This window comes from Oncorhynchus mykiss, chromosome 13 (assembly GCF_057628025.1).
Source record: "Oncorhynchus mykiss isolate SJ-2025 chromosome 13, ASM5762802v1, whole genome shotgun sequence".
Lineage (NCBI taxonomy): Eukaryota > Metazoa > Chordata > Actinopteri > Salmoniformes > Salmonidae > Oncorhynchus > Oncorhynchus mykiss.
The window spans coordinates 54,477,401-54,503,488 of record NC_143034.1 but is presented as its reverse complement, the minus strand read 5'-3'; the positions used below and the strand labels follow the sequence as shown (position 1 = coordinate 54,503,488).

The 26,088-nt window shown below is 42.4% G+C and overlaps 1 protein-coding gene across 1 annotated transcript in view; it reads right to left on the bottom strand.

The window, feature by feature from the left end:
• usp43b (ubiquitin specific peptidase 43b) overlaps positions 1-26,088 on the bottom strand; it is a 95,280-nt gene that overhangs the window by 17,583 nt on the left and 51,609 nt on the right. Inside the window, exons 7-8 of the mRNA XM_036941255.2 lie at positions 18,739-18,901; positions 5,313-5,424 (exon numbers count right to left, since the gene is read on the bottom strand). Of these exons, the coding sequence (XP_036797150.2) occupies positions 5,313-5,424; positions 18,739-18,901 (275 nt within the window). The remainder of the gene's footprint in view (positions 1-5,312; positions 5,425-18,738; positions 18,902-26,088) is intronic.

The following is a 26,088-nucleotide window of genomic DNA, read 5'->3' as shown; positions in this document are numbered from 1 at the left end:
ACCCCCTGTATATAGCCTCCACATTTACTCTTTACTGGTACCCCCTGTATATAGCCTCCCTACTGTTATTTTACTGCTGCTCTATTTTTCACTTATCAATTTTTTACTTAACACTTATTTTTCTTAAAACTGCATTGTTGGTTACGGTCTTGTAAATAAGCATTACAACAGTTGTATTCGGAACATGTGACAAATAACATTTGATTTGATTGGCTTGAGAAAACACAAAAAGAGATTACGAAAAAGTTGTATGGCTTTTAGACAGACAAATAGAGAAAATAACCAACTGCTAATGGGTCCGTTTGAAATACTGCCACCAGAGAGAAGATGAGCAACCACGCATTCAAATCAATACATTGAAGAGTTCATAGTTCCAAACCACATTTTTCCTGGCCAAAGCCTCTGAATCTTTTTGATAGGCTTGGGGCCCTGCACCAAACTTGGAGGATGCCAGGAAAGGGTGGGTCTTTCCAAATGAATCATCATTAAGATTTGTGTTAGTTTTCGCCTCATCTCTGCGAAATATACAGGAGAAACTGTTCTAGTTTGGAAGGTACTACCAGGAACACAATCAATAAAAAAATATATATTTTGCCTGGTTCCAAAGTTTCACAGGTTAATTTCGATGTGAAACACCCAATAATCCCAAAGATAATCACCCTCCTTATGCTTGTTTCGATTGCATTTGAAAAATCGAGAAGAAATGTGTTTTTTTACTCAGAGACCTGCTGGGATTGGATGTTCTGGAGTGCTTTGCAGAAAATGAAATTGATTTCCTCTCCTTCAAATGAATTCCTGTGAGTTGCTGGCCAGATTCCAGGATAAACAACAACACTGATTCTTGTGAAGAGGAGAGAACCAAAAATAGGTGGTGAAGGCATTATGTAAGTAGGAGAACACTGAACCGACTCGTCCTGAAAGGATTGAAACACTACAGTCCTGAAAATACTGTAAATATTGCAAAGATGTTCAAGGTATTTCCTATTTCTACGACGGCTGCTGCTACGAGTGTGAAAATGTTGACTTTCCATGTCAGAAACAAACAAAAATAAATGAATCAGTTAATAACATAATAGCATGGCTTTGAAATTCATTAGGCGTAAATCATATAAGATCGACAAAACCTTTCCATTATTATAGCAGGATAATAATGGGATGGTTGCTGTTTCTCCTGTCATCCTGATGGGGGCAGCTCCCGTCTGTCTAACAGCCCTCTCAGGGTTTGTTTAACACTTAAAAAGAAAAATTCCCTCCAAAACTATATTTTAGTATTATTTTCATTAGTCCATTGTCAATACAGTCCCAGCATCTTTTGCATGTCAGTAGTCAAGTTTTAAAGAAGCAAAGTGTCACTTGGCACATCACCATGATGATGTGGAACATGGTTATTCTGACTTTCAGGGATGGTCAGAAGGGGTGGTCTGTCCCACATTTTCAGATATTGCACTGTTGCTGGTGGTCTGCAGGGCCGTGTTCCCACCCATACAGGACATGTACTTGAAAAGGTGCCTGAGGAAGTCCAGCAGCATCGTCAAGGATCCCACACACCCCAGACATGAGCTGTTCACTCCCTTACCGTCCGTCAGACGGTATCAAAGCATAAGGTCTGACACCAAGAGGCTCAGAGAGGGTTTCTATTTTTTACCCCCCTTTTCTCCCCAATTTCAATCTTGTCTCATCGCTGCAACTCCCCAACGGGCTCGGGAGGCGAAGGTCGAGTCATGCGTCCTCCGAAACATGACCCGCCAAACCGTGCTTCTTAACACCTGCCCGCTTAAACGCACGCACGCACACACGCACGCTCACACACACACACACAGACACACACACACACACGCACGCTCACACACACACATACACACACACACACACACACACACACACACACACACACACACCAATTGCTGCAATCAGACTCTCATTTACTATCGCTAATACTGCACAATTTCAACACTTCCCCCCTTTCTCTGATACATGTTTAAATATTGGACTATAAATTGTGCTTTCCTATATTATACTTATTCTAAAATGTTTATTCTATTTTCCTGAGCCAACTACATTTTGTTCTTATTGTTATCTTTAATTATTTCTTATTGTTGTTGCATTGTCCAGAAGGAACCTGCAAGTAAGCATTTTGTTGTTACCATGTGTATCCTGTACATATGACTAATAAAACTTGAGGGAGCGGGAAAATGGATGTCCTTAAATGGATGTCCTTAAATGGATGTCCTTAAATGGATGTCCTTAAATGGGTGTCCTTAAATGGATTGCCAAAAGGGGGAGCCACTACTCCTCTACTCCTCTTGATGCATTTGGATTGACATTATTTTATGAACAAAATTGAAACGCTGAAAAAAGACAAATCCTTGCAAAGGTATACAGAATGACAATACTAATGAGGAATTATATGTCGAAAGCTGCTATGGGACTGTACATTAGGATGCCGTGTGGGCATACAGCTCAACACCGACCTGTCATGGGGTAACCTAGAATAAAGATACTAGATCTAAAATCTGGGACGTCGGGGGAATAACCAGACCTCATAAAGGAATCTGTGAGGCCTGCAGTTTGTCTAAATACCTTAGAGAGTCTTGAAGAGGGTTTTTGAAGAGGGTTTTTGAAGAGGGTTTTTGAAGAGGGTTTTTAAATATTTGTGTTCAACCTGAGATAGCGAACACAGAACACATTAAGTGCTCTTATGACTGCTCCAACTGAAATGCCAGAATGGTTTAAAATGGAAGAAGAATGGATTTCCCACTGGGTCACACTGTCCTCTCTAAATGCATGTGTAAAGCAGCTACATATTTGAGGTCCTAGTGTTTATTGCATTACCCTCTGGCAGCTTTCCATGCCGTCTCAGATGTTTTTATTGAACGCATTCACTTAGAATACCTCAACCTTCCCAAAGTCTTCAAAGTCAATTACCTGTCAAAAAGCTTGAAACGAAAGATGACAAAAGTGGACCTGAAATTTGTTTTCCTCTCATTTAGTACTTAGCCACTTTGTTTAAGCCCTGTATTCTGCTTAGCATGATAGACTTGTGTCTACATGCAAAGACCACCCATGCCACACACAGATACAGTATATACCCGTGTGTGTGTGTGTGCATCCCACCCACTGCGGGCTGCAGTCTAAGAATGTGTGAAAAGCACTGGTGTGTGTGTGAAGCAGAAAGAGGCTCAGCTCAGGTGTGTGTGTATGTGCGTGTGTGACAGGTGTGTGAGAAGGTATGAGTAAGTGAGAGGGAAAATGAACAAATAAGAAACAACGTTTGGTCTGGCTCTGAGTAATGTCACACCCTGTCAGAATGACTGCTGTGTAGATAGGAAGAAAAACACAGCTAAAACTCAACACCACGCAACACTACACCTCTGAGCTTCTACCTGTCTCAGCCAGAACGCTGCATGAGGCAAGAGGAGACCAAACAATACTGAATTAGACACAATAGTTGTTATAGTAGCACACGCACTCCAAGAGAAAATCATTGCTTTCAGTTTCTTTCAGTTTTAAATCTACCTGGGTTAATTACTGCTTGTGTTAAGAGAACATTATGATTTGGTAGATAGCAACACTATTTACACGTGAGAATAATGTTCTGATGCTTTCCCATTACAATCTAAGCACTGACGGATTTCTGCTTAATCCCTCACGTATTACCATAACATCATCTGTCTGATCATCTGTCTGTAACATGGTCTGTCTCTGTGTGACAAATATCCATTCTCCATTCCACATTCTCCATCTCCCGTATTGCATCTTCAATTAAATCTCATCAGTTCCCCATCCTCACAGAGTGTGTCACTGTGAGGACATCATGTAGTGTCATGAATTACAGCTGTGAGTCTGAGCCACAGCCTGCTCAAGGAGGGGTGCTGTTATTCTCTAATTATACACAGTCACCAGCACCATGTCATCTGAATGGTTAGCGTAGCATACGTAGCATGTCACCCTGTCTGCCCGAGTGAGCAGCTCCATGCTGACTGAGATGTCAGGCAACGGAGAGGCAACATCAGGATCCAATGAGGCAGACTGACTGGCTTACTGCCACTATGCTGCTATTGGACTCCATTGCTGTGGTCTAAAATTAGATAAGGGTAGAAAATCCACTTTTGGAAGTAAGTGATTGCTGCCATAAACCACAGGTTGACTCGTATCTGTCCTTTCAAGCTCTAGAGAATTGGCAAACCATACATTTGGATGTCTCTCTCTTGGCTGAGGTAGGCTCCTTACACTGATTTTGTAAGCTAGACTTTAATTAAATAGCCAACTGGAGGTTTAAAAAAGGACAGGATAAATCCAATACAGAGAATTACTGAGAGTTTAACACTCTTTTATTCTTCCTTCATGGCATCTCTGTCTCTCCTTCTCCCTTCACGGAATGCTAACCTGTCATTTTTTTCTCTCCCTAAAACATCAGGACCCTTTAGCAAACAGACAGATGGCCATGCAGCCGCCTGACAGTCAGACACTAACTGGAAATCTGTTTTTACGACATGATTAACATCATGCTATGCTGCGCTGAGCCGCAATCAGAGGTCACACAGCTGGGCACATTTAAGCAGACTGTTTTTTTTCCATTTGTATCATTACATGTTTGTCCGATGTTCTGCAGTTGTCCCAACAAAGGTGGAGACAGTGCAAACAAGCCACTTGGTTTGGATCTTCCAGCAAGACAATAACCCCAAGCACACATCGACATCTACAAAGTAATTAATTGGCCACAAAATCAATATTTTGTAATGGCCATCTCAGTCTCCAGACTTGAAACGCATTGAAAACCTGTGGTTTGAATTCAAGAGGGCAGTCCATAAGCACAGACAAAGGTTATTAAGGATCCAAATTGATTCTGTATGGAGGAATGGTCTAAGATCCCTCACAATGTGTTCTCCAACTCATAGAAGGCTCAGTGCCAATAATTTAGACGCCTAACTTTTTGAGAAAAAACATATTACTTGTTCGACAAAATCATTTTTTTCTGAGCAATTGTATTAGTATAAATAATATAATAAAAAAATGTAGCATACAATATAGCTCAGTATTTGATTTATTTATTTTATACAGTAATTTTATACAGTAATGCTCATCTTTATCAAGGGGGTCAATGATTTCGAACCTGACTGTATATGCACATGCCGTAAGGTAGTTTTGGTTAGGTGTTTTTTTATACTCAAGAGGTAGCCCATACTGCACTAGAAGACAAGGCATAGAGAGATATGACAGGGAGAAAACACACTAGCCCAGGGTTAAAGATTAGCGTTGGAGAGTCACTGAGCCATTAGCTGTGTGTCAGCTATGGTCTTCCAGTGTTGTACCTGGGCCTGAGCTCCGTTGATCATCAGGTAGTAGAGCTTGCTGAGGATGCTCTGCTGCAGCTGGTCCCAGGAGATGGAGCGGTCCTCCCTCATCAGGAATGGAGGTCCAAACCTGAGGAGCAGATGGGAACACATGATGACCATTCAGTCAGAAGAGATAGGACCTTAGACAGTTATCAATGGGATACGTGAAGTGAACTGATCAAAAAATGTAATTTCATTAATGAGGATGTTTGTGGTCAACTAACATTTCATTGACCTAAATGACTGTTTATTCAATGTACAGTGAGTGAAAGAGTAGAGTACACATCCTGCATTCAATTCTCACACTGTCATATAGGCAGAACCACACTAGCCCTGCTTAGGTCGCTGGTTTCTTACTAGGCTTCAGGCCCCCTTCACCTATCGTCACGGATGACACTCAACCTATTTAATCACCATTATACCAGAGCTCTGCATCAGAGCTGATGGATCACATGATGCCTTCATTAAACGGTACCTCAGATTAAGGCCATGTCTCTGTCATAAACTCCTCATCTCTAACTGGGAGAGGCTGAGGCTCACACACATCATTGAGAGATTCGTCACAGGGTTAATCAAGTTGCATCTCAACGATCTATCAAATTAAGATTAAATATTTTCCTCAGTGTACGTCGATCTGGCAGGTAACACGACCCAGAGCTGAATATTTAGCAAATATTTCTCTGGCCTTCACTACAAAATTTAGCTTGATTAGGTCAACGTGAAAGTGCACGAACCCTATCAAAATGTATTTCTCATCTGAGTCTTAAAGTAAAATATTGATTCTGTTTTAATTCAATACTCATCATAGTTTCATGAAGGGTTGTCCCATGGAAACCATGGAAACCATGCAGATACTCAAGGTACATTAAGTTATCGCTAACACTGTTCAACATTGTTACCATTAATGTCATTGTCCTCCATTCAACATACTGTACTTTCCACGGGTTGTTGTGTAATTGCAGACCCACAGACCTCCATGGTCACTATGAGCAACAGCTGCAACAACCAGGACATAAAGAGATACAACAAAAAAAGCCTTTCATTTTCTGTGCTTTGAGGTGTTTGTTCCTTTATTTTCAGGACTTGGTATGCTGTTCAGATCATCGGCCCATAGTCTTGTCAAGCCCTCTCTCTATGGCAGGCCCTGGTACACAGTACTACCCCTCTCTCTTCACCTGAGAATGATGCAAGATTGGATGTATGTCAAATTGGCTTACAGACGTGTCCATGTTCATCCCACAATGATCTCCACACAGTCTGTGGTGCCTCCGAGGCACGGTTTTAGCAGTAGCCTTGTAAAGTATTGAGCTACTACAACAGTCTTGTGAGTTGTCTCTGAAGCAATGGTGTGCTTTATTTGTCTTAGTGTACACAGAGAAGACAGCAAGAAACAAATTGTCCACTCAGACTGATGGATTTAAGATGTGAGTGTTGATCGTCAGATGATCGCTCTGATAGTTTTGTGTGGGATCATCCATCTAAAACAAAGGCAGCTGTGAGGACTAGCGCATGGCCAAGCCTGCCAACGTCATAACCAAGGCAGTAGAATGGAGCGTAGCTGGGGTAGTGGTGCGATAACAATCCAAAGACATACTACAGAAATACACAGAATTAGCTCCATTGAGACAGACCTTTTCAGAGGACAATTTCACAAATATTTTCTGAAGAAATGAATCGTCATGATAACTAACCCCTGATTAACTAAGAGTAGCACACACAGCTTTAAGAGGGTGCATGAATTATAAAGATTACACAGGTCAAAATTGAATAATTTGGGTTCATCTCAGGCTAAGAGCCTAAAAAAAACAACCAGCTAGCACATAACGTTCTGAGAACCTTATGTTTCTTAGAGCTTGGTGAGAGCGTGGTTGTCCTATGGTTATTTTGTATACAACCTTCCCACAACTTTCTGGGAATGGTACAGGATTGTTGCTTGGCTTTGAAACATTCTCAGCACATTTAAGGAACTTGACAAAACTTTATTTTCTTGGTATTTCATTACTTTAACAGAAAGTTTCCTAAAAGTTCAAACATGTTTACATTTAATTTCAATTCTGGTAATGTTCTACTGTAGGAACATTGCTCAACTGGTTTGACATTGGGAATATTCTCAAATAGTTCAGAGAACATTAACATTTTTTTTTAAAAGTACTTCAGCATAATGTTTCATCATGGTTCAATCTAAAGTCATGTTCTCTAATTGTTCCAAGAATGTTAAGAAACAATGTTCTTCTGTGGGAATTTCTGTACATTAGCATAACGTTTCCTACAGGTTTCATCATGGTTCTATTTAAAGTCATGTTCTCACATTTTTCAGAAGGAGGCTTACAAAAACTTTCCATGAAAACCACAGAAAAATAGTAACGTTTAGAGAACTTTCTACGAATGTTATTTAAAAACATATATATTCTGTTCTCAGCATTAAAAAAACTCTATCCTCTATCTTGTTAAGTATGTTCAGGTGCGTTGGCCACACCCACTCATTGGCCTGATCATAATGAGTGCTTGTTTCAGATTAAATGGGGTATGTTTGAATAGACTAAAATTAATAGTTTGTATTTTGTATGCGTAAAAAAACATGGCATGCTAGCTCAATCCTGGTGGCGCAGTGGACTAATTCCACGGATAGAGAAAATAAGATTATATACTGGACAAAAAGCTTATTTCTCTTAAATTTTGTGAACACATTTGTTTACATCCCTGTTCGTGAACATTTCTCCTTTCCTAAAATAATCCATTGACCTGACAGGTGTGGCATATCAAGAAGCTGATTAAACAACATGATCATTACACAGCAGTACCTTGTGCTGAGGACAATTAAAGGCCACTCTAAAATGCGCAATTGTGTCACACAACACAATGCCACATATGTCTCAAGCTTTGAGGGAGTGTGCAATTGGCATGCTGATTGCCGGTATGTCCACCAGGAATTTTGCCAGAGAACTGAATGTTCATTTCTCTACCATAAGCCACCTCCAACATCATTTTAGAGAATTTGACAATATGTCCAACCAGCTTCACAACCGCAAACCACATGTAACCACGCCAGGCCAGGACCTCCACATCCAGCTTCTTCACCTGTGGGATTGTCTGAGAACAGCCTCCCGGACAACTGATAAAACTGAGGAGTATTTCTGAAAGTTTGAAAGGAAGTTATTCAAAAACCTAAAAATAACATATAATTTCTGTTCTCAGAGCATTAATAAAATCTCCCAGGAAAACCTTCAAGGAACCAGAGTAAAACATTCTCAGAACCTCCCTGCAACCTAAAAATAAACGTTCCCAGAACAGGCAAAATGTTCCCTTCTGTTCTCAGAACGTTGAAAAAACATTCCTTTTTACCAGTCAAAAAATGTATGGCTTTTTTCCCAGCCATTGTGAAACCAAAAACATACGTTCACTAACCCACAACTTCCAAGGAATCACATTTTCTAGCTGCGCAGTCTTTGGAATAAATTGCAAAAATAATGTAGAGCTCATATCTCTTAATAATAATTTCACGCTTATGGCAGAGTCAGATTTATTTTCATCTGTCAGACCAAAACAAATGAGAAAGTTATTTGATCCAAAAAACATCTGACACTTGATAAGATCATCCAATGGAGACTATGAAATGTGTCAGAATTCCCACTGATCCGCGTCGCATCTCTCTCCTCAAAAGGCAGTTTGTCTGCATGGAAATAAGACTCAGCATCAATATGGGTCACATTATGATTTGTTTGTCCTGTCCCACACTGTGCATAATGATGGGATCACTAGGAAAGAAACATCTAAGCAAATGCAAAATACATGAAATCAATATGGTTGAGGTGGCCTGCTACAAACAGGACTGGATTTCAGACTATAATGTCTAGCAATCTGGCTTTGAACGATCTCAGCGAGGAACTCACATCTAAAGCATGCCGTGTCCAGAGATGATATGGATTAGACTGCAAGCTCTTAGCTCTTTTACTACGTTATATGGAATTGTTTTAAGAAGGTCATACCAAGGATAATTTAGCTATTTGATCTAGAATTGTATTTGGCCTTACTGCTATTAGCTCATACAAATGATTTTAATAACAGATTCACTACTTGGAACAACAGATAGTGCCCAACAAATTCCAAAGGAAGTTTGTTCGGAAATGTCTGCCCTGCATCTATGATAGGTATTTAACCCCTCAATTTTGGCACTGAACAGTCTCCATATATACTGTAATTCCATCATTTTTTTCAACTTAATTGGATTATGGGAAGTTTAGAAGTAGTTACCATTAGCCCTGTAAATAGGATTCCAAATCCATGATAATAATAAAACACTTTTACCTTTGGATATTGTCTTGTATATGAAGGACGGTTGGTTGATTTAAAAAAATGTTTGTTATTAAAATGTTGGATTCACGTCTCCATCTCAACAAAAATGAGTTTACAGTGTTAACACTAATATGCGAGAATAATATTTTTTTGTGAACGAATGTTTCATTTTGGCGTTATAATAAGGTTGGCAACAAATGGAAAATTGTTGTGGATATGTGTTGCAGCTCAAATCGACTACAAAATCCACATGCAATGCTTTCTTTATGGGCTGGCTGGCTAGGTAGCTAGCTATCAAACAAGAAAACATAGCTACACACAATAATACCAATATCAGCATGTGCAGTAGCTAGTTAGCTGTAAAATCGCCTTAAAAAACTGCACTATCAATTTAGGAGTCTACAATCTCAGCATGTTCAACCTGTAGATCGATGTGCCCCACATAGTGGAGTCTGACATTCTCAACTGCAGATATACTTTTGAGGAGATGGGAAACGTTGCACATGCTATGTCTATGGTACAGGCCGGTGTATTCTGGGCGATCTGGGACAAGGAACGCTCTCCTTTAAGGAGTGAATATCTTCACCCTTCACCTGTCAATTGGGCGCAGGCTCAAAAATCAACACTAGCACTAATTTCGTCAACAAGAAGTACAACATTACACATATTTCCGAGATGTGAGAAAATTAACTTGCTACCTGTAATATCGTATAGCTTTGGAATCGTGACATTACGTGCCTTAGATGAAAATAGGCACATTTCTCGACATATGAGAAGGGATTGCGTGGCGATTAGTTTAGCAACCGTGTGACACAGCATGACAACGTCAACGCGAATGGTCGACAGTCTGCTGGGTGGGGCGTTATACGTTCCTTCATTCCTTTCTTTCATATCTCTGGAAACGGCACCATGCAATGCACCCTGGATTACAACACAAGAGGCAGACAAATAGGGAAAATGGGCTAGACCCTCTGTTAAATAAAACTTTTCTCGAGGTAGGAATATTGCAAAAATATAACCAGTGGCTCATTTAAGAGAAGACATCCTCCCGTGTTATGACATCGGCCAGTATTGAAATCTAACATGTATGATAGACGTTTTCACCATCTAAAAGTCCTATTCCAGTGTAGTGTTATATAAATATTCATACACATAGCTCATATAAACAAAGACATTCCGTCGTAAGAACACATACACCCAGCCATAAGACTGACCCCCTCTTCCTTGTATAAACACACATCTCATCACCCTCTAACTGGCCGGTCCCAAGAGCAAAGGACTTTTGCTGTGCACTAATGGGGCCCGCTCTGGCTAGAGCAAGGCCCGCCTCCAACCCTCCGACCAGTCAAGAAGACCGAAACGACAAGACTCCACCTACTTTATTCTATGTATAAAAATGAATGTAACCGTAGTATAAGGTCTCTTTTTCACCTGGCTCCTTGCCGAGTTATGTGAACTAGGTCCGTGCACGTAAAACTGCGGGACAAGATATCTCTGACTCATTAATACTGTCTTTTGTTACAACTGAAATCCACTCTGTCCAGCGTCCGTGATTTGGTCTCAACTCTCCAGTACTTAAACTTGGTAGCAGAGGATGGTTATTCTTGAATTCGACCTATGATAAGTTAGTGTGAGAGGACGAGACTGATCACGGCAAAAAAATCAGACGGAAGAGTGACTTCCCCAGCCATTCATCTTGCCTCAGGAAATCTGATCGGAGCGCTCTATATAAGGTGAGCAGAGCCTGTTATTATCGAAATCTGCATATTGTATTATAGCCTAAACCAAATTTTGATCAGAAAGTACTGGGCGTGAGTATGAATCGGTGCCCAATTTTTTTTACACAAGAACCTAAGACATTGATTAAAGATATCTTGTTTTGTAAAAAAAAAAAAAAAAAATCTGCATAGAAAACTGTCCTAATTATATATGTATTGGGTTGTGTATAGAGGTGACGTTAAATAGTGGCTGTGTTTTAACACGTAAAGGACACAATTATGGATGTTGGAAATTCAATGAGAATTTCATACGAATGAATGAATGATAGATGAACCGAATCTGCAAGTAAAAATGTCCTATTTTGATACGTTCTGTACTATCGAATAAGGTCTTGTGGAGGTGTGGTTATAGTTGAATGATAGATGAACCGAATCTGCAAGTAAAAATGTCCTATTTTGATACGTTCTGTACTATCGAATAAGGTCTTGTGGAGGTGTGGTTATAGTTGAACGATAGATGACCCGAATCTGCAAGTAAAATCTCCTGTTGATACATATAACATCGAATAGGTCTTGTGGAGGTGTGGTTGGATTGAATGAATCTGCATGAAAAATGCCCTATTAAAAAAGCTGTGTATTATTTAATAGGTTATGTAAGAGGTGTAGTCGAGTAGATACAGGATATGTAAGTTTGGCGTTCCACAAGACAGAGATCGGGAATGAGGTGGCTATTGCACATCAAACAATAAACATAATATGAACCAGAGTTGACATTCCATGATTTGGAGATGGGGGAAATTAAATTGAAAGAAACGTTTGTCGCGGAGTAGGTTGGGATACGTAACTGGGCTATTAGGCACACGTGCTGATAGACAAAGCCACCTTAGTATCGAACGGCCGTGCAACTTTGATTGACAGCAGCCGGGCTGGAATACTGATTTTCGCTTTTTTTTTTCATTCCTGTTGATATTGCCTAAAGTTTAAAATTATTCTGACAATTGCTATAGAATCGCTGGAATTTACTGATATAAGTTCATAAAGGAACTTACTGAATTGTTTCTAGAAAGTATTTAAATAAGCCGCCGAGCTTAGTACAGACTTTGTTTGACAGACGCTAAAAGCTACACACTGATTTTTGGTTTTTTCTATTCTATCCATATTTCCTAAAGATATAGAATTATTCTGACAATTGCTATAGAATCGCTCAAATTTACTGATATAAGTTCATAAAGGAAGTTACTGAATTGTTTACAGAAAGTATTTAAATAATTCACTGAACAACTCTTAGTTGTCTAGAAATTCTATCTATATTTCCTACAGAGCTAGACTTACTCTGAAAATTGTTATAGAACCGCATATATTCACTGATATATTGTTCCAAATGGAAATCGCCGAATAATTTCTAGAAAATACCTAAACGAATCGCTGAACAAATTCAAATAAAATACCGGAGAAACACACACGTGGCGGGCGTCACATACTGATAACCCCCTTTGTATGCGAGGGTGGGGGTGGAAGAGATAAGCCATAGCCAGTACAGCAGTACATCCCTGGTCTCGACCAGGGACGGGCTAAGCATACAACGATAGAAATAAACACCACATAGTAAGGATTGAATATACCTAAATAACGCATTATACACATTATCAGACAAACTAGATAAAATGTCTGCAGCCACCACGCCCAAACTAAAATTCAATGAATATTTAGATCAGAATATGATTGATAGAGCGGGAGGTAAAGAACAGTATGGGAAAGTGGAGAAAGTGTGGAAAGGATTACAGATAAAATGGACACAAGCAGGTTATTTTAGCGGAGGACCCCCTACAGGTGGGAAACTCCAAGATATGCAGACAGAATTAGAGGACGCAGTAGAGCATGCAAAAGCAAGTGAGGCGGAGAGAAACAAGATACACAGGTTCAAAAAAGTAGGTACGAGAGAGAGAGAGCGGAGGCGGAGCTCGAGATAGGGACATGGGCCATACAGGAGAGTAGGAGGGTGCTACCCAAAAACACACCAGACATGATGTGCGTGGCTATTGTGGCGTCGGGGGATGTTAAAGCTCCGCCTGAGAACTTGCCCACGGCTCCCCCTGTGGCCGTTTCTCCCTCACTATATCCACAATTGACAATGGAGGCAGTTCAGCCCCCGCCATACTCAAAGGGACAAAATCACCGGAGCCCGTCACACAACCCATTCCTGCCCAGGGCACCTCCCACAATACAGGCTCCAGTTCTGAGAATAGACCAAGGGGAGTTAAAAGGGGAAATTACACTGGGGATAACGGCTGGCCATATGGTATGTGAACAGTTCGAAACTGGGATTCCAGGAGCAGGAGACCTCCCCCAGGAACGGAGGCCGCAATGCTCCTCTGTGAACTCTCTCACCTCTGAAACCAGAGGACACCTACAAACAAGATTAGATTCAAACCACTTCTATCAGACGGATAGGGAGGACTGTCATCAGAACATGGATATCAAAAACGAAGAAGAAATTGACATGGTGCTCACCCCAGCTCCGATGGGAGCTCCAAACGTGACTAAGATGCAGGAGCTGCTGAAATCATCAATAGCTCGAGCTAAGGAACTCAGGGAGCTAATAGCTAACCAAGATAACAACAGAGAGGGAGCCTACCGTGTGGAAGGCATAATGAGAGGAACAGTAACCAAAGTAACTGAATCAATGGGGTCCGAAACACTCCGTCGGTCCTCCAGAATTGCTGATAGAAGAGAGCGAGAGCAGGAGATGGCAGGACAGTACCCCCTGCGACCGACACCAGGTGATGCACACACGGTGGAGTACCAGCCCTGGAAAAAGACTGACTTAACAACACTGATGGGACAGATGCCTAGCCTACATGGAGGAGCTTCAGCGTGGCTACTTCAACTGCAGACACTTACGTCAGGCCTGCAACTCTGCCTAGGAGACATGAAAGCACTTCTAGCAAGAGCCACCGACCACGGAACCATGGAGGCCCTCATGACAGCAGCTGACCTTGGATGGCGGGCCCCAACACTGCCCATAGACCACTTCCGTACCAGATTATGGGAAGTTCTACGGAGAGCATACCCTACAGAAAGAAACCATGCCACCTTATCCTCCTTTACAATCAACCCAGGTGAGCAACCTGCAGCATACCTGGACAGGGCTAAGACCACATGGAGATCGGTCCACGAAGAACCATTCGATCACACTGATACCACACTCAGCATGTGGAAGGAAATGGTGGTCAACGGGTGTCCTGGAGATGTTAAAACCAAACTCAGAGGAACGGTAGGGTTGATTGCACTTCCTCTGACCCAATTCAATACGCATGTGCACCACCATGTGACCCAGCACAACAAGGAAAGAGGGGGTGCTGAGAGCCAGGTGCAGTCCCTCCAGGTACAACTCCTGAAACTCCAATTGAAGGAAGCACAACAAGGAGAAAAACCTAAGAAACAGATGGTGGCGGAAGAAATGAAGGAGCCGGGAACCAAAACAGACATCTCCCAAATAGTGGCCCAGACTGTCTCTCAGATGATCCAACAGCAGGCAGCCTCACTCACGGCCACTAGGGGGGCCCAACCAGCCCAATACCCTCCCCCACAGCAGTATATCATGCAACAACAACAGCCACAATGGGCTCAACGAGGGCCCTTCACTGGACAACCCAGAAAGGGAAACTACCAGTGTTATAACTGCGGAATTTCCGGTCACTATGCCAGAGATTGCATGAAACCACTCTCCCCGCAGCAACAGCAATGGAGAGCAAGAGGAAGTGGGGGAAACCCACCTCTGCAATATCAGCAACCAGGACCCACACCCATGCATCAGCAACAGCCAGCATACAACCACCCAGAATCTAGCCACATGCAGCAGGAGCAGCAAGATTACAACCAACCCTCCCACTTCAACACCTGATCGCCCAGTAAGAATGATGAGGATGCCACTCCTGCCGATGACCACACTGTCTGAAGCCCAAGAAGTGTACTGGCTAAAATGCCTACCCACAGGGCCTGCCACTCCTCACATCCAGTTTAAGTTAAACTGAAAGCTCAAATCTACACTCTGCACCCATATAAGACTCCCCAAGCTGAGATCCATTGCACACTCAATGCAACAGAAACTGATGACTGCCTTTACACTGCAGACTGGGACGAAGACATGATGCACCTGACCCCACCTATCAGGTGTTGTACCATTGGGTGTGGCCCAGAGGGGGTGGCAGCACCGGTCATCCTACGATCAAGGAACCTCCATGCACCCCTGGCCTGGACGGCTGAAGCATCAACAGCCATAGCACTCCTGAAAACAGATCTATCAGCGGCAGCAGCTCTGACTGCACCTGACTACAAGAACAAGTTCCATTTGGATGTTTCTGAAAGGGAAGGATTCACCTCATCCGTCCTATTCCAGAAACAAGAGGGGGAGAGAAGGGTCTTGATGTACTACTCTTCAAACTTGACCACATTGAGGTAGGACAGTCAACATGCTCCAGATACGTTGCTGCAGTAGCAAAAGCTATTGAAAAAACAGCTCACCTCGTGATGTCACCCTTCAATCAGCCATCATCCCTCAACCAGCATCGGCCAAATTAGCTGAAATCATCGGATTGACGCAGGTCCTCATCAGAGGAAAAGGAAAGACTGAATATCTATACAGACTCAGCCCATGCCCATGAAGCAGGCCACACTGATGGACCCAGAACTTTTATGAGAAACACATGGCCCCACACACGAAGGCAAACTAAAGACCCTCCAAAAAGGCCTCGCACATCTGGTGGCACCCTCACATAAAAAATATGACTGACTTATTTTATGACGATGATTTATTTTGTGACGAATGCAATGTTTGTGACAGACACAACCCAAAGAAACCATATCGAACACCAATGGGCTCATACTTAATACTTAATGCATGTTTTCAGGATATTAGTATAGACTACACCGACATGGGCCCCGACAATTTATCTAAAGGCAAACGCTATCTCCTAGTTATAGTAGATAGGTTCTCCAAATGGGTAGAGGCAATACTAACAAAAGGGGAGGATGCTAGGTCAGTCTTTGAGTGGCTACAAACCAAACTAATACCCAGGTATGGCATCCCAAGACAAATCAAATTTGACAAATGGCTCACATTTAACAAACACCTGAGACAGGTGGAAGAAAGATTTGGCATAACCCACAGATTTGGATCTGTGTACAGGCCCCAATCCCAAAATCTGGTGGAACGTCAAACCAAAAGCAAAAGCTAAGATAGCTAAAGTATGTGCCTCATGGGATAATGACTGGTAGAGTCATGCATGGTCCACCAAGGGAGGGAGGTCATATGCCCGCCCTTGATTTACAACAAATTGTAATGTCTAATTATGTGAAAAAACTGACGGTTCTCTCTGCAGCACTCTCTACCCAGGTTCACAAGGTCCAGGAGGGGGAGCTGCCGGGGGACACGCCACTACTGAAGGTAAAGGTTGGTGACTGGGTGAGGGTTAAAGTCCACAAGAGAAAGTGGCTGGAACCCAGGTGGACTGGACCGTACGAAGTGAAGGAGGTTACTTCACACTCAGTCCAGGTCAAAGGTAAATCAGGCGCACCTTGGCACCGCCTTACACATTGCACCCCAGCCCCAATTCCTTCTAGAACACTGACTGAAGTCAGAGCTGATTTGAGCGGCCTAAATTCAATTCCAAATGAAGACACTCCTTCCTCAGGTGATGCGGCATCAAACTCCGCCTCCCCTGAGAAGGGAACCTCGCCCAGTTAGAGGGACATTTCTCCCTCTCTGGGTGAGGCTGGGGATATCTGGTCCCTTATTTGTGATATTCCTACTGATATTTGGAGTAACCCTAGGACTTTCACATGGTTAATTGAACAACTATTTCACCCTGCCACATCACGTACACCAACCCCTACACATGTCCCTAACTTTTTTCCTGATATCACTCCCTCCAATCACTCCCGTCCCAAACGTAGCACTACACCTACAGACCCACCATACACACCAGACAAGGTTAGAAGCACCACGAATGCAACCACCACCATTGCACTATAGTTTTCACGTCTAATAGACGTGAAGAGGGGGATTTGTTATATAAATATTCATACACATAGCTCATATAAACAAAGACATTTTGTCGTAAGAACACATACACCCAGCCATAAGACTGACCCCCTCTTCCTTGTATAAACACACATCTCATCTCCCTCTAACTGGCCGGTCCCAAGAGCAAAGGACTTTTGCTGTGCACTAATGGGGCCCGCTCTGGCTAGAGCAAGGCCCGCCTCCAACCCTCCGACCAGTCAAGAAGACCGAAACGACAAGACTCCACCTACTTTATTCTATGTATAAAAATGAATGTAACCGTTGTATAAGGTCTCTTTTTTCACCTAGCTCCTTGCCGAGTTATGTGAACTAGGTCCGTGCACGTAAAACTGCGGGACAAGATATCTCTGACTCATTAAAACTGTCTTTTGTTACAACTGAAATCCACTCTGTCCAGCGTCCGTGATTTGGTCTCAACTCTCCAGTATTTAAACACTAACAGAACTGAGAGTGACTTTACCACAGTGCTACATCATACCGGACGGATGTCTGCCTGCTTGAACGCCAATAACTCAGATACACATGAAAACATGAAAGGACCATGGGAATTAATAGAACATCACTCAGGGATGCACAAAAACACTATAACTTTAAAAATGGGTGAACCTTTCCTGTTTTACAGACGTTTTTATGTTTACAACTCTGGTTGAAATTAGATGAAAACAGTACTGGTTGATAACTTTTTTCAAATCCAATTTATTTTCCAAGTTGAGTCCACATTACAATACGTTGACAAATTATGTTGAAACAACGTTGATTGGTTGTGAAGTTTGACATCTGACACCAGTGTGTGGTGCACAGTGGGAGGGTTAATCAGCAATGTTGAAGCATGGTAGAATGCTGAGAGACACTAAGCCTTCTGGATGGGATTGGATTTCTCATGTCCGACTCTGTGAGGTCTCCTGAGCGATTATTGATCCCTCCACTGCTGTCGGGCTGGATGTCTGATGGATTACTCCATCGTGTCAGATGTCAAACTTCACAACCATTCAGTTGGAGACTCGCATCTCAATTAGATTGACAAGAAACTCTTAGAGGATGTGACTCATTGACTGTGGCTCATTCAACTGTCACATGAGATAGTAGAGGCCTTTCTGTGCTGCATATGTGCTTCCCCATTGACATTACAGTCATGAGATGTTTTCCTGCTGGCCCAAAGTCGAATGAAAAGTCTATATTTAGAAATTACTCATGACCTTATGTTATAACTGTAACTTTCTCTTTCACTTCTGAGTGACAGTATGAAGAGGAGAACAACACCAACCGCCCCTTAGACCCCAGAGTGTGTTTGAAACAGTCACCTAACCTGACAGCCTGCTGGGCATTCCAGGCGGCGTTGCACACCAACAACAGGATCTTCACTGGCACACCATGGTTCAGGAACTCTGTTGACAAAGTTCCGGATGGAGGTAACCTTTGACCTTCGGGCCCGGAGGAGTACGGTGAGGACGGCAGGCTGTGGTGGTACCCTGCAGGAGAGGAGGAAAGAGGGAAGAGACAAGAGGGGGGGGGGGTTAAATATAAGACTTGGCGAGACATTCTATTTGGGGAGGAGCGAACCAGAAGGGAGAACAGATGGAGCGGGCGCTGCAGACTCTCCCAGCAGGATGGTCTTATCTGATGAAGCTTTTCACTCCTGGTGGGTGCCAGCACTTCTCACCAGCTAACTTCTCTTCCCTCACACTGTGGAGTGTGACTGAGCAAAAGCCTGATGAAATTACAGCACTCACAGACATTAGCAGATGCTGTGTTACCAACCTACTAACCTCATCCCCAGGCTATTGCGCACAGCGCATAAGCCTGGGATATCAACCACTCAAAGTTGACCTTAGTGTGAGTGACCATGGAATTATATGCGAGTGATTCTATGGCAAAGTATTTGTCATCATTTCATTTTAGCAAATCACATGTGCTTGTGGTGTGGTGTGCTTGTGGTGCTCTGTGCTTGTGATGTACTAGCGTAAGGGGGAGGGTTAGGGGGAAGGTGTTGTGGGAGATGATTGGTTGGTAGATTAGTTAGATTAAGCCAATGCCTATGTGCCAGGAGTTTCTCCCAGCTCTATGATTTGGCCAAGTTTGATGCGTTGGTCCACCAGACTACACACATTTGTGCAGGAGTGTCTGGGAACGAGATTACCAACCTACAGACAATGCCAACCCATCAGGCGGCACTGGCTCCCAAAAATACTTGGTGATAAATCACATGGTAAATAGGACTGTAGACAGAAACGAGCAGCTATTGATTGGCCCAGAGACAGTGTTCTCCCAAAACCATAGCGTTGTATTAAACACCGCTGTTTACACCCATCCAGCTCACAATTAATCATCGCCAACGGTGAATGTGAATGTCACGGTTGAAGGTCCCAAAGCCGCCAAATATCCCACCATTCAATCCAGCCACACCACAGGTCTAATACCAGGATATAGGAGAGTGAAGGAATGCATGGAAACAAAGACCTATTCAATATCAATCAGACCCTTCATGTAAACAGCTCTGATATGATATGATAGAGCCCTGACCTGAGACTGAACATAATGAGGAAGAGTATTACTGCCCTTCATTTATTCATGTTCAACTAATGAAGCAGCTGATCAAACTCTCTTCAATCATGCTCTGCAATTTACATAAGTGTTGACCTCTGATCGCTTTGAGGATGATTTATGTAAAGAAGCCCTTCTTTAATGACTGTTGAAACCTTCAGAATTCAAATCAAATGTATTTATATAGCCCTTCTTACATCAGCTGATATCTCAAAGTGCTGTACAGAAACCCAGCCTAAAACCCAAAACAGCAAGCAATGCAAGCAAGCAAGCAATCCCTAGAAAGGCCAAAACCTAAGAAGAAACCTAGAGAGGAACCAGGCTATGAGGAGTGGCCAGTCCTCTTCTGGCTGTGCCGAATTCAGCAGTAAAATGCAGAGGTCACCTCATGGACTGTCCCCACGTGATTGATGCTAGGTGGGAGGAGGACTTTCATCAGTCATTAAATCAAAGTGTATTTCTTTATATTTGGAAATGTATTCAGAAATGTATTGTTTCAAGACATCTCCCCCAAGGTCTTTTCACTGGTCATTAAATTACAACCAGTTTCCTACCTTTAGGTTGATGTCAGCTTTTCAGAATGACGGATGGAGAGTGTCAAAATAGCCCACGGCAGATTCCTGTAGATACACAGAAACTTCAACTTGTACACACACGCACGCACACAAATGTAATTTAATATGCCTGTTGATTGTAGTCTCCTTTCATGAGTGATATGACTCTCTATAAGATCATGGAATAGTTGTGTATTCACTTTCCTGTAGTCTAGGGTTACGTCTGAGAAACATTTTAATTTTCAATTCCCTGACAGATGTGAAGGACAGGATGAGCCAGCCTGAACACTATGAAAGTCAGTAATTAAACACCTCTGCCCTCAAAGAGATCCACTTCAATGACTGGATTAGCATGGTCAGGTATTGACTGGTTCCGAGAAAGCCATAAAGCCCTATAGCGAAGACGGACACCAAACTGACCACATACCGAGACTGAGACGTCAGTGATTACTAGGGCGGTGGCGGTCATGAGCCAGCCGGTGATTGATACAGACCTTTGGAACATCTATATTTTAAAAAGTCTATTAAATCCATAGCCTACCCCACCACAATAAATCCATAATGTATTTTAGACAGGTCTAAAGAAACAGGATATGAAGAAAATGTAGTCTATTTCAGAAGAACAGAATAGCATACCCTTTGTCCTTATGTTAGGTCCTGATCTGGCTAGGCCATATGGCTGTGGGCTACACTAGTTCATTTAGCAGACAAGATTCGCTTAGAATTTCGTGGCATTATTTCATAGTATGAATAAAATCGAAAATATATTTTCTCTAAAGGATTTCTGAGGGAGCGCGCACATCCGGCTATTCAGTGTTGAGCGGTTAACAAGGAAACAGGTCTTCCTAAATGCTTAATTTAGAGTTGTTTATGCAACTTTAGTTGTGATCAAAACATATAGAACAACGTTTGTATTTTTAATACAAGACTGCATGATGCCACTAATAATGATTTTGAAAAAAGTCACATGAAAGGCATGAGCTCTGCTTTGTCATTTGCGCAGGTTGTGCACATTTAATCAAATCAAATGTTATTTGTCACATGCCCCGAATACAACAGGTGTAGACCTAACAGTGAAATGTTTACTTATGAGCCCTTAAACAACAATGCAGTTTTAAAAAATACAGATAAGAATAAGAAATAAAAGTAACAAGTAATTAAAGAACAGCAGTAAAATAACAATAGCGAGACTATATACCGGGGGTACCGGTACACAGTCAGTGGGGCAAAAAAGTATTTAGTCAGCCACCAATTGTGCAAGTCCTCCCACTTAAAAAGATGAGAGAGGCCTGTAATTTTCATCATAGGTACACTTCAACTATGACAGACAAAATGAGAAAAAAAATCCAGAAAATCACATTGTAGGATTTTTAATGAATTTATTTGCAAATTATGGTGCCATGCAGTGATGCAACCCGTCAGGATGCTCTCGATGATGCAGCTGTAGAACCTTTTGAGGATCTGAGGACCCATGACAAATCTTTTCAGTCTCCTGAGGGGGAATAGGTTTTGTCGTGCCCTCTTCACGACTGTCTTGGTGTGCTTGGACCATGTTAGTTTGTTGGTGATGTGGACACCAAGGAACTTGAAGCTCTCAACCTGCTCCACTGCAGCCCCGTCGATGAGAATGGGGGTGTGCTCGGTCCACTTTTTCCTGTAGTCCACAATCATCTCCTTTGTCTTGATCACGTTGCGGGAGAGGTTGTTGTCCTGGCACCACACGACCTCCTCCCTATAGACTGTCTCTCATTCACAATTTGACAAGTACTTGATAATGGCTCGGATTTCTTGCCGTCATCCCCTTTGTGTGGCCGTAATTCCCCTAAAACAAAATCCATGTCTTTTGAGGCCAGTGGCCGTTGTGCCCTTGGGGTGAATATAATAATTATAATTCCCTTCTCCCGGCTGCGTGCTCCGAAACACCTCTCACTCTCATGGCTCTCTCAGATAGCTCAACACTTATTAACCAATAACCGTCACGTGATCTATCACACCCTGATCTGTTCCACCTGTCTTTGTGATTGTCTCCACCCCCCTCCAGGTGTTGCCCCACCTCTGGTTGACTATGCATGCCTGCCTTGCATGTCTATTAGCTGCCCCCGCTGGTAAATTAACATATTGTTTATTCGACGTGGTCTGCGTCTGGGTCTTACCTTCATACTTGATAGTGATCAGATCTTTTTCTCAAGCTACAAGTGAAGACAGACAAATCAGGGACGCCAATTCCGACTCGCACATTGAAGATATTAGAAGAACTGTCCATATTTACTTTTCGAGTAGGCCTAATGAACAGCAAAAGCACTAGCTTATGTCAATCTACTATCCTTCTAATACAAAAGTTGACCAATTCTATTCTGTGCGAGAAATAAATTTTCCAAACATAGTCTGGGACAATTGTGGGATGCGATAGATCCCAAATGAATACAACCACTAGCATCCAAAAACATTTTTTAAGCATTGAGGCTGACACAACCGATCAGAACGTTTAGCTTAAAATATTGATAAACATTTAGGCTATTTCTTCACATTATAAGAGCAGTAAAGCGCGCACGGCAGAAGGCTATACGCGCGAATGTTCCAAAATGCAATCAATTAGTGGGAAAAACACCATTCTCAAAAGTGTGATTGTGCATGTAATGCTTTTATTATAAAGGTGAATTTTTATGGTGAAAATGATCTTCCCCAAACTTGAAACTCACGCACTTAATTAATTAATTAACTTAGTTAATTTTCATGCCAGCCAGGTAGGATATACTCCTGTTGTAAAGAGAAGAAATGTGCTTATATTAGGAAAGTTGAGAAATAAATATAGTAGGCCTAGCCTATAGAAAGCTGATGGGAACCTCCTCTTTTTAATAGAGGCCATCACTCTGTTTTAGCACGCAATTGCATAGCCTCAAGATATGTTGGGCAACATGAGCTCATTGCCTCTCATGAAGTGTTTGATTAGATTTTTGATTACATTGTGCATTGATGTCAGAGTGATTAGAGGGACAATATAGTGCCGAGTACCATGCAGCTTGTCACGCCTGCTCCACCTCCCTGGCGCCAGGCTACCCGTCTTTACACGCACCTGTCACCATCATTACACGCAGCAGAGCTCATTGGACTCACCTGGACTCTTTCACATGGTTGATTGCCCCTGTATATCTGTCTGTTCCTCGGTGGTGTTCCCTGTGTCCACATTAATTGTTGTTATGTGTTCCTGTCCAGACGCTGTTCCTGTTCTGTTTCATGTCCGTCAGTTATTACACCTTCACTCCCTGTACCTGCTTCCTATCTCCTGCGTCGATCCTTTCACAGTTAGTAAGTTTGGTAGGCTACTAATAACCATCAGCAGCATCAGAGCTTGGAGAAGCTTAATTACCCTGACTAAAAGGTCATGTGTAATTTGAGTGCCGTCATGACTCGTGACCGCCGGTGTGGCGGTAATACAGTCACCATAACAGCCCTAGTGATGACTTCATGGCGTTTGTCTTCTCCACTGAGTGACCTAGTTAGCCAGGCTTCTGAATGTGTCCACACTGAGGAGCCTGAACTAATTATTGGGATTTTCAAACAAGCGTTCCACATCAGTTCCACCTAAACTGGAAGCCCTGGCTGTTTGTTAAACAGTAAATTGAAGCACATGTGTAAAATCCCACTGATGCCCTGACAGGGGGAACTCTATGGCCTGTCAGCTAGGCAGCATACTGTATTACAACCATACTATATTAGAGACACAATGGACAAACCATGTCATGGTGGGCTGCAGGGTCGACTGAGTTTGGATCAGTCATTGATTAGATGAAGTCATGCAATCTGTTATTAATGTCCTTAATATGAGCCTGGTATGAACAACCAAGACACTGTCAACCAAATGCAACCTGAATAAGGGGAATACCTGATAGAGAAAGAACATGTTATCTGTGTGTATGATGCACTTCACTGAATGTGAAATAAGATACTTCTATGAGAATTGCCATGACAATGGAGCTTTGTGGGTACAGAATCAATGTTTACATAAACTGACATAGAAAGTGCTTACACCTCTCTTCCTATTTCACCATGCTATGAAAGGTCAGGCAGGAGGAAAAATACTCCCAGACACCATCATCTCTCATGAATATTTTGTGCCACACTGGGATATTCCATACATTGTAGATAGTTCATGTAAACCTTGTTGACAGCGACTCAATTTCTCATTCTCCTCCCTGACAACCAAATGAAAATGCTGCCAGGCACAGACAAACGCACACTCCACCATTTTTCTACAGGCCGCTCATCAAGGTGTGAAGTGACATTACTGATAGGCTGTGTGTCTAACAGAGGTGGACAGCCCCTGCTTCACATTTGTTGGATTTTGAACATGATTCTAGGACATTTAGTGATAGCCTTTAGTGACAGCCAGTCGCTGATGTGCTTAAAGTGAGTCACCCTCTGAATTCACCGACTAATGTACATGGTGCCAAGGCTCTTGTTTTTTTTTTGCCACACAGTAAGTGCTACAATTCATTTCAGTTGATGCCTCAGCTTGACAGCTTCTATTGGTACCTGAGACACTCCATTCAGACAGTCTAGGTATTCAGACATATCCAGTTTGTCAAAGCACAAGCCTGCAACTTTAGTGTTGAACATATCTGTCTAGGAGTTACTATACAATTCAGGCGAGCTCAGGTTTTCTGTAACAAGAGCAAAGCCAAACATGAACACTTTAGAAACTTTAACTTCCAGCTAACTGTGGAAAAATTAGCTGCTGTCTGGTCAGTCTGTTCCTGAACAATGCTGTCAATTGCTTATTGAAAAGATTTCTTCCAAGCAGAAAGGCTGAACAGAGCTCTGTAGAGTACCACATGCTTTTCATACTGAGAGAAGTAGTGAGTAAAGTATGCTGTATGTAAACTAGGGAGTAGTACAGGAGTGGTATAGTAGAGGAGTCTTTTAAATCAATGTAGACACTGTTCTGGGGAAGAACAGATACGACTCCATTCCCATTCATAGTTAATGTGCGTGAGGTGCATGATCCCTAAAGGCATATTGATTTCATGTACACAAAATGTACCTTCCATTAGCAGCAGTGACCATAAAAGTTTACGAGGAGTGACAACTCATCATGATTTAAAGAGGCACATTACACAACCCAATGAGGTATAAGCTGAGGTGAAGCCTCCTGCATCAGTACAGTACCACATTTCACGCCCGTCAGCTTTAGGCCAAATAGATAATGATTACAAAATGATTACTCAGTATTCATTGTGTAACAGTGTTTGAGTTCTGTTAACAAACTTAATGTGCATGAAATGAGAGGATGCTCTGTTCAGCAGGGAGGTGGTGAGAGAGGCCTCTCCATATCAACCCCACTACGTATACAGTCTGATAAAACATCCCAGGAGGATTCAGTGTCTGCCTGTGTGTGTGTGTGTGTGTGTGTGTGTGTGTGTGTGTGTGTGTGTGTGTGTGTGTGTGTGTGTGTGTGTGTGTGTGTGTGTGTGTGTGTGTGTGGTGTGTGTGTGCAGACAAATCAAACTGAATAGTCTATTATGTGTGGTCTAACCAAAGATGATAAAGGAGAGACAGAGATG